The 9,187-nt window shown below is 45.1% G+C and overlaps 1 protein-coding gene across 2 annotated transcripts; it reads left to right on the forward strand.

The window, feature by feature from the left end:
* Nucleotides 1-3,183: 3,183 nt before the first annotated feature.
* Nucleotides 3,184-7,636, forward strand: GNRH1 (gonadotropin releasing hormone 1). 2 transcript variants are annotated; one of them, XM_003984681.4, is made up of 4 exons: nt 3,184-3,268; nt 3,591-3,732; nt 5,648-5,743; nt 7,432-7,636. In XM_003984681.4, the coding sequence occupies exons 2-4, from the start codon at nt 3,592-3,594 to the stop codon at nt 7,471-7,473; spliced, it is 279 nt and encodes a 92-aa protein (XP_003984730.1). In that variant the 5' UTR covers nt 3,184-3,268; nt 3,591; the 3' UTR covers nt 7,474-7,636. The 2 variants fall into 2 exon arrangements, with proteins under 2 accessions (XP_003984730.1, XP_023108230.1); XM_023252462.2 differs by having other exon boundaries at nt 3,249-3,364.
* The last annotated feature ends 1,551 nt before the right edge of the window (nt 7,637-9,187 follow it).

Genomic DNA, 9,187 nt, shown 5'->3' on the forward strand with positions numbered 1-9,187 from the left:
TTTTTTTTTTTTCTTTTTAACGTTTATTTTTGAGACAGAGCATGAACAGGGGAGGGTCAGAGAGAGAGAGGGAGACACAATTTCAAACAGGCTCCAGGCTCTGAGCTGTCAGCACAGAGCCTGACGCAGGACTCGAACTCACAGACCACGACATCATGACCTGAGCTGAAGTCGGACACTCAACGGACTGAGCTACCCAGGCGCCCCTAAAGCCATATCCTTTAAGATCTAGAAGTTTCTAAATTGAGAAAAAATTTCTGACAACTATGAAACCCAATACTTAAACCCAGTTTATTAAATTAAGCTTCATGATAAATGGATCTATCCTTGGAACTATGAAAAGATTCAAGGGATGCCTGGGTGGCTCAGTTGGTTAAGCCTCTGACTAGCTCAGGTCATGATCTCGCGGTTTGTGAGTTCAAGCCCCACGTCGGGCTCTGTGCTGACAGCTCAGAGCCTGGAGCCTGCTTCAGATTCTGTGTCTCCCTCTCTCTCTGCCTCCCCCCCCCCCCACACACACTCTCTTTCTCCTTCAAAAATAAAGAAAAAAAAAAGAGGGAGAAAAGAAAAGATTCAAAGTGTGTCCCTAAACATCAAAATTCCATTAACTGCATATTCAATCTCTTCCTTGGTACTGCAGAAAATAAATTTAGCCTTTGCCCTTCAGATCTATGTGATCTAAGGGGATGCAGATTTGGCATCGCGCATATTGAGTAAATTCATAGACCATGCCACTGTGTTCATCTAAAAATTTCAAAACCTGTTTCCAAAAATACCGACTGATAGAAATAACGTACAAGAAAGCCACTGATGCTTAACCAAAGCTAAGTGATTAACGTGACCCTAAAGGTCAGGAGTCTTCACTCCCGTTTCCTTGGTCCTGCCCCAAGACCACACATCTGCTGGCGCAACACTGTGAGAAGCACACTTCTTTTGGCAAATTGTCAGCTGGGCAATTTAAGTGCCGTTCAAACATAATGAGCTCTTGTTGAAAAAGAGCCTCTCATTACCTTTGTATTTTAGTGAGAGGAGATTACTCTCTCATGTCAGAATGGCACTTAAATTACTCAGTGTCTAATGAAATCATGAAAATAAGTTAAATCACATTATTATTCTTTTTGAGATTGTTCACTGTTTGCAATTGTACTTAAAAGCTTATCTCCTTCTCCAGCCTATCATGAGACTCTGACAACCTCCACAGAAATGGCTGGGTAAAGAGTTTCTCTGGGCAGGACAGCACTGCTCTTTATACTGACATCCTTGCAAATGTGATTCTTCTGGAAGAGTATCATGAATACATGATCGTCTTCCCCTAATTTACCCTTGGGCGATGACTGATTGGTTTCGCATCCTACCAGAGGAGAAAACGGCCAATCCCGGCTCTAAAATGAACAAATACCTAGTTATTCTTAACCATTTTACTGTTTAGCTAATGTAATAGGCCTTACAGACAATTGTATATGAAAGTTTAATTCTATGTCAGATAAAACATATCTTTGATGCAGAAATAGAGGAAGCGTTAAGCCCAATCTTGTTTAAAGGCCCTTACTTTTTAGTCATTCATTCAAATTTATCAAAGGCTGACTAATGCTAGGGATTTAACAGAAGTTTAGACGAGATGGGATCCTTGACCATTATGAGTTACAACCCAAGGGGTAAATTAGGGGAAGACAATCATGTATTCAAATAAAAGTAATAAAGAGTAATGGTTCTCTCTTTGCTTTTGTAAATGCTTATACTGTGTAAATAAAACATCCCCAGGGTCCCCTCCCCCCCTGGCTTGGAACACCTATCTGTAAAGTTTGGATAATGATACCCACCTGCTGGGACTGTTGTCATAGGGGAGGCTGGTCTTACGCATGTGCCCGTATGTTTAGTATGTTTCTGACCTTTGTGTTCCCACTGCCTTTAGCACAGTGACTTGCCTATTTTAACTCTGCATCTACTAAAATCAGTCACACTGTGGACCCAAGTAGGTTCTAGGTGGTTTTAGGCTTAGTATATTCCAACAACAGTGTTTCTCAACTTTCTGATGCTATCAGCAGGCTTTCAAGATAAGTCAAGGAAGGAACCTGGTGGGTAGGAGACTGGGAAATTTTCAAACCCCCATTATCTTCTTCAGGATCGTATATGGGTATAGGTGGGGTGCCAATAATCCCTTCTTGGTATGTATAAATCAGCTCCTCTTACAAATGAAGAACCAAAGAGCGGAGACCAGCTCCCAGGCATCCTGACTCAACTCCTTTCTAAAATGATTACATGGCTTCCTTTGTGAAAGCTTTTATGTGAGCCTTTAACATCACTTAAGGTACAGCAGCTACTTTCCTGGAACTCTAGATAGGTCTGTTTCCTCAAGAGAATCAACCTAGCTTGACTTTAATCTGTGACTTGTGGCCTCAGTACAAAAGTCCTGGCTGAGGTTTTAATGGCCAAGATTTAAGTAAATTTAACAGACACACCAGTGGGTGTTCCAATTACATACACTATTAAAGGGCCTTCTGTGAGGATTAAAACAAAAATCACTGTTAAAAAAAAAAAACAACCCATAGTCCATGTGCGGTATAATTTGCCAGCAGGAAAGATTTCAGTCCTGGAAAAGTTGCATATAAAAAGGAAGCCAAGACAATGAAAAATCACAGAACTCCACTAACTCGAAGAGAAGCTTGGGATTCTTTTGGCTCTTGGTCCTCAAACAGGTAAGACGCTTTGTATTTCTAGCATGTGTTTTAGACTGCACACTTTTGTCTCTCTATAGGGCATTTTGTACCCAACAGGCAAAGTCCAGGTGCATAGCATCCAAAGAAGACTTGACCTTCATGGTCCTTGTCACCCCTGGCCACAGCGATGCAGCCTTTGGGGGAATTAATAACAACTCATGGACCCATATTCGATTTCGTCTTTAGCCTTTTTCCCATCAGATGAACATTAACGTGAAGGCTTTGTGAGAATTCGTCATGTCATTAGCTAATTCGAGCCCGCCTTGGCCACGGAGGCATCTGGTCTGGGACTCGGTGCTTTGAAAGGTGTTGAGCTCTCTCCCGCGCTCACAGATGGTCCAGCCCACACTTGAGTGTGGAGGATACTCAGCAAAATGTAATTAGTGCCACAGCGTAACCACTGAATGTCATACAACTTTATATTAGCCAGAGATTCCTAGCAGAAGCTACCTTTCCAAGCAGATGGCCCAGTTCTCTTTACCTCAGGAACTGATAACAGTTAGCTGGAAACAAATCAGTTGAGCGGGGGCAGGGAATCTTAAAGCAAAAAGGTGAACTTGATAAGGGAAGGAATCAGGGGGTTTGGATAACCAAATAAATACTAAAAATAAAAAGAGACTAGCTTTGTACTGAAAAGTGCGGAGCATGTAAGTTCAAAGTCCTGCCTTTATCGCAGGGGGCTAGGAAATCCTGAAGGCAAGGGGGGGGGGGGAGGGGGCGGGTGTGTTTGTCAGTGTCCTTGGGTGAAAACGACAGCTATTTCTATCTTCCGCGGGGTTAGCATACAAACATCAGACTGCTCACCAAAGAGGTCTTTACTTCTTGCTCAACCCAAGTCTGGGGCTCCTCTGACTGTTGCGTCGCGTTCCTCAGGATGGAGGCGATTCCAAAACTTGTCGCCGGATTTCTTCTGCTGACCTTATGCGTGGTTGGCTGCTCCAGCCAACACTGGTCCTACGGCCTGCGCCCTGGGGGGAAGAGAAGTACTGAGAATCTGATTGATGCTTTCCAAGAGGTAAGTCGCTTTCATCTTCAAAACTGAGGCGTGTGCCCCCACAGGGCTAGCCTGGGCTGCACCTGCCCTAGGCGTCCCCGGGGAGATGAGGCACTGCAAACCGCCAGGCCCATTCCCGCTCGCAGTTCAGACAGGGACCAAGGAAACAGAGAGGGGAAACGACTCCAAGAGAACACGGCAACACCTGTGAAGGAGCGTGCCGCGTTCAGAGCGTCCAGAATGGCCAAAGGAATTCAAAACAATGCGACGGGTCCAAGGTCTCTAGAGCAAGGATTCCTTGGGATTTGGAAGGAAAATCTTAGAACCTCTGCTTTTTTTAAAATGTCATCTTTAAAAAAATAAATAAATAAAACAAAATGTCATCTTTTAAAAGTATCTATGATACGAGGTCAGTGGTACGTTTAAAAAAATTTTTTTTTGATGTTTATTTTTGAGACAGAGAGAGACAGAGCATGAACAGGGGGAGGGTCAGAGAGAGAGGGAGACCCAGAATCGGAAGCAGGCTCCAGGCTCTGAGTTGTCAGCACAGAGCCCGACGCGGGGGCTCGAACCCTCGAACCGTGAGATCATGACCTGAGCCGAAGTCGGACGCTAAAGCAACTGAGCCGCCCAGGCGCCCCAGTGGTACATCTTTGTAACGTGCAAATCAGTATCCTCACCAAGCGTGCGCGCCCTATCATTTCTTTTTACTGAAATGGGCACTTAAGCAAAGAACTTGGAGGCTGCTGGATAGAGGGGAGCGGTTAGCAAGCTCGGGGACACAAAATATATACTGGAGAATATGCTGGATTTGATTTCATGTAAATTAGATGCCAGTATTAGTACCAGCACTAACATAGGGCACTTGGTTTTTTATCTATGAAATGAGACTTCCTGGGGTCATGGTCACATGAGAGAGGCCTTAGATGTTAGTTGACTAAGCCCCAAAATGAAATTGGGCTAATAAAAAAAAAGTCGCTATTATTTCTTTTATTTTTATTTCTTTTTTTAATGTATAGAAGATGCAGACATTTATTTATTTTCTTAATGTTGTATTTATTTTTGAGATAGAGAGACAGAGCACAAGTGGGGGAGGGGCAGAGAGAGAGGGAGACACAGAATCTGAAGCGGGCTCCAGGCTCCGAGCGGTCAGCACAGAGCCTGATGGGGGCTCAAAATCACAGGCCATGAGATCAGGACCTGAGCTGAAGTCGGACGCTTAACCAACTGAGCCACCCAGGTGCCCCTCTATTTTTGTCTTTTAAGTTTATGTATTTATTTTGAGGGGGGTGGGGAGAGAAAGAGAGAATGGGGGAAGGGCAGAGAGAGAGAGAGAGAGAGAGAGAGAGAGAGAATCCCAAGCAGGCTCCACACTGTCACAATGGAGCCCAAGGTGGGGCTCAGACTCAGAAGCCTCAACATCATGACCGGAGCTGAAATCAAGAGCAAGATGCCTAACCAGTGCCAGTTAAACCACGCAGGTGCCCCAGAAATTCTTTCTTAAATTAATGGGAAACAGGCCTAAGGGATGAGCAATTCCGGGCTGGGACACTTACGCCAGTGCAATCTGGAGTCTCCTCTCCACAGACTGTATGTGAAGTAAATCTTATTTAACTGTGACATATTTAGTTAAAACTAGAAACTAAAAATCACCCTATTCACATCTCGAAGCTCCTAGACTTTTTGTATACCATCCCCTCAGGAGGTTCGAAGTACTTCATTCTCATCATCTCTCAGGAGAAAATATTCTCTCATTACTGCCATTACCTCCAGAACCACCCCCTCCCCACCCCATCCATTCAAATGCCTGGTGGAGGATCTATCTTCTTAGATAATCCCCTTGGCCTCACTTTCCACGCACAATCTTTGGTAGAAGTGGGAAACACCATTCCACTTCTTTATCTCCATCAGCAAGAATCTCCTTCTTTTTCCTCAGATAGCCAAAGAGGTTGATCAACCCGCAGAACGTCCGCGCTTCGAATGCACCATCCACCAGCCCCGTTCTCCCCTCAAGGACCTGCGAGGAGTTCTGGTGAGTTACAGTGGTGATGACATGGGGCCTTAGAGGTGAACGACTCCTTGGTACCGCTTCTCAGGCTGTCCACACAGGACAACCAGCTCTCAGCCTCCATCGGGCCTACCTTCCTGACTGCGTGAATTCCTCCCGGGGTAGGGTCTCACCATTTTGTGACGCCATCTTTCAGTACCAACGGCTAGAACCTTTATTTTCCCCCTTACACTGAAATCTCTCTGTAACCTTGATCTCATCTTGGTTCTGGCCTTTGGGATGACTGACAAATTTCTTCCCACTGTTATAGGTCGGTTCTTCAAGTACTATTCATCAGCCCCCCTTCCCCAGACTATTCTAATCTAGGCCAATCCACGCCTCTCCACCAGATTCCTTAATTCTTCACCAATGTTCTTGGTATGACATAGTTTTGCTCTGGAAAAATGAGGAAATCAAAAATGGTGCTCTAGTTAATTTTTTTCCCTTTGGAATAAAAAAAATTCCAAACTAGTAAATTTATAATACAGAACCACATATTTGATTTCCAATTGGTTTTGTGTGTGTGTGTGTGTGTGTGTGTGTTTTACTTTCGAGAGCGAGCGAGCGAGAGCAAGCATGAGTCCAGGAGGGGGCAGAGGGAGAAAGAGAGTGAAAATCTTAAGCAGGCTCCACAGTGAGCACAGAGCCTGACTCAGGGCTCGACCCCAGACCCTGGAATCATGACCCGAGCCGAAATCAAGAGTCGAACGCTCAACTGACTGAATCACCCCGGCACCCTTGATTTCTAGTTTTCTGACTGGATTATAACAACCTCCACATTCCCACCAAAAATGGGAATCTACTAACTTAATGCAGGTTTTTCATAACCAAACACAAGTATACAGAGAACTGAATACAGAAATTGAACCTTGAACTCACTGTTGGTGATCTCTGAGCTCCGCAGTCCGCGTATCTGCAGCACTTAGGGGCATTCCAAGTAGTTAGCAGTTATGCCCAGGAGCAGGGAAAGCCTGAATAAATCATATATGAAGATAAGCTATAGTTTTCTTTTTCTCCATTGACCTCAACTTCCACACCCACAGTTCAAAGAAAAAAAATGCAGACAGACATCTTTATTTGCTTTTTCTCTCTACTCCGACCTACCACACAAAATAGTAAGCAGTGATATTTCCCAAGCACGACGTTAGAAGGAATTGAGGCAAAAGCTAGGTTAATAACAAACGGAGATCGGATCTTTCTTTCATCTCTTTCACATCCTATCCTTCAACTATTAATGTAGATTTTAGGTTTATTAAAAAACTTAAAAACGCACGATCTGTTCTCTCTCTAGCACTTGCTAGTGCACAAAAAATAAATGGGTCTCGGGGCGCCTGGGTGGCTCAGTCAGTTAAGTGTCCAACTTTGGCTCAGGTCATGATCTCACAGTTTGTGGGTTCAAGCCCCCCGTCGGGCTCCGTGCTGACAGCCCAGAGCCTGGAGCCTCCTTCAGATTCTGTATCTCCCTCTCTCTCTGACCCTCCTTGGCTCACACTCTGTCTCCGTCTCTCTCTCTCTCTCTCTCTGAAAAATAAACAAACATTAAAAAAATTTTTTTTAAATAAACGGGTCTCTTCTTTGTATATCAGTATTTTAGAAATTAAAATGTCAAAAGCATAATGGAATTCAGCTAGTAAAATCAACCTCGGTATATTGGTTGCTCACATATTTTTCAGGAAAGTCTGACTGAAGAGGAAACTGGGCAGAAGAAGATTTAAACCCACTGAGTCAAAAGGATTGTCAACGCAAGTATAATTCTGACATTGCAATTTGTGACCCGTTTTAACGTCTATCAATTGTGTGAATTTCAGATACGCTTATGCTAAATTTGCATATTTCACCAGGAAGTGCTGTGTTATGAATAAAGTGGCATAAATGTTACGTCTAGTGCGGAACTCTGGTGGGGGAGGGACCCTGTAGGCCCATAAAGGGGAGAACTCTGAGTCTGGGGCAGAGGAGACACGAGGTAACACCAAGTCGACATTATTGTTGAGTAAAGAAAGCCCATGGCTCTCGTCCACCACCACCCTGCCCCAAGAGCAGTCACCTATGGGTCCGGGCCCCCACATCCGACTCAGCAACAATCTTCTCTGGTATTGTAGCTTTATTTTTGACCATACTCTGTGGAAGTGAGGCCCCAACCAAGGCTTCCCCCCACGTGGAAAGCAGCTCCCTTCCCCGGCTGTCTCCAATCCCTTTGAAGGTCAAGTGGAACTGGAGAGAGGCTTAGAGAGAAAAGAGGCCCTGCTGGGCTCCCAGTCCCGGGCTCCTTCTGGCTGCCCGTGGCCTCCATGTGTTCACCACAGCGAGTGGTGCAGGCCCAGGCTTGGGACCCAGGCCTAAAAATAATCGTGTTCATCTGTCGTTATCTTTTGGGGATCGCTCGTGAGAAATGCTACGGAGTATAGCATCTTCCCTCGAAAGGGAGGAAACCAGGGTTTAAGGGCTTCACTCAGTTCTGTCGGGGTTGCACGGGCAGGGCTCCCGTATTGCACCACGACGAGCAGCTGATGGTATTGGACTTGAGAGCTGGCCCCTCTTTTGTTAATTGGTTATTTTGTTAATCGGAGCTGAAACAGGATCCTGGGGCTCATGTATCTACTTAGTTTACTGGGGACCAGTTTTCCAGGAGCCCCAGACACTGATACCAGTTCTCAATTATCCTCGTAACTTCCAAGTGATTATGAGACCATTTGAAAACCTTAAATTTCCGATAAACCGCCTGGTGGCACAGCAGCAAACTGTGCCCACGTTCACATGGCCACGATCAAGGTCCCTTCCTTCTTTCAATCAAGGTGCCTTTCCCCTCCTCTCCCTGCCCGCCCCCCCCCCCCCACCTCAAAAAAGGGCCTGTGTTAAAGAATTTGAACTGGAGTCAGAAGCAATCCACGGCGGAAAAAACCCTCCCTTCTTTAAAAAAATTTTTTTTTTAATGTTTATTTACTTTAGAGAGAGACAGAGAGAGCATGAGCAGGGGAGAGGCAGAGAGAGAGGGAGACACAGAATCTGGAGCACGCTCCAGGCTCTGAGCTGTCAGCACAGAGCCTGACATGGGGCTCGAACTCACTGCGAGATCACGACCTGAGCCGAAGTCAGAGGCTCCACCGACTGAGCCACCGAGGGGCCCCGAAAACCCTCCCTTTTTGATACAGATCTACCCAATGCCAGATTGCCCAAATATCTCCATGTGAGGAATCTCTAAATCTGGATCAGAGAACCTCCTTCCTCCCACTTTAATAAAATTAGGCAGAGATGTGGGTCCACAACCTACTTTACCGCACAAAAGTCAAAACTGCATCCTTTGACTCACCGATACATACAAGGCAGGATGAGAAGCTTCCGTCTGCCAATCACTCAGTGACTGGCACACATTTTTTTTCATCGCTATTTTTGTTAACAGTAAAATCATTATTTTTGTTAATAAAAGCAGTA

This window comes from Felis catus, chromosome B1 (genome assembly GCF_018350175.1).
Source record: "Felis catus isolate Fca126 chromosome B1, F.catus_Fca126_mat1.0, whole genome shotgun sequence".
Lineage (NCBI taxonomy): Eukaryota > Metazoa > Chordata > Mammalia > Carnivora > Felidae > Felis > Felis catus.

Excerpts from the sequence above, each read along its gene's own strand:
- GNRH1 (XM_023252462.2), top strand. Across the intron at positions 3,733-5,647 it reads TGATTGATGCTTTCCAAGAG|ATAGCCAAAGAGGTTGATCA; the intron begins GTAAGTCGCTTT and ends CTTTTTCCTCAG. Across the intron at positions 5,744-7,431 it reads AGGACCTGCGAGGAGTTCTG|GAAAGTCTGACTGAAGAGGA; the intron begins GTGAGTTACAGT and ends CATATTTTTCAG.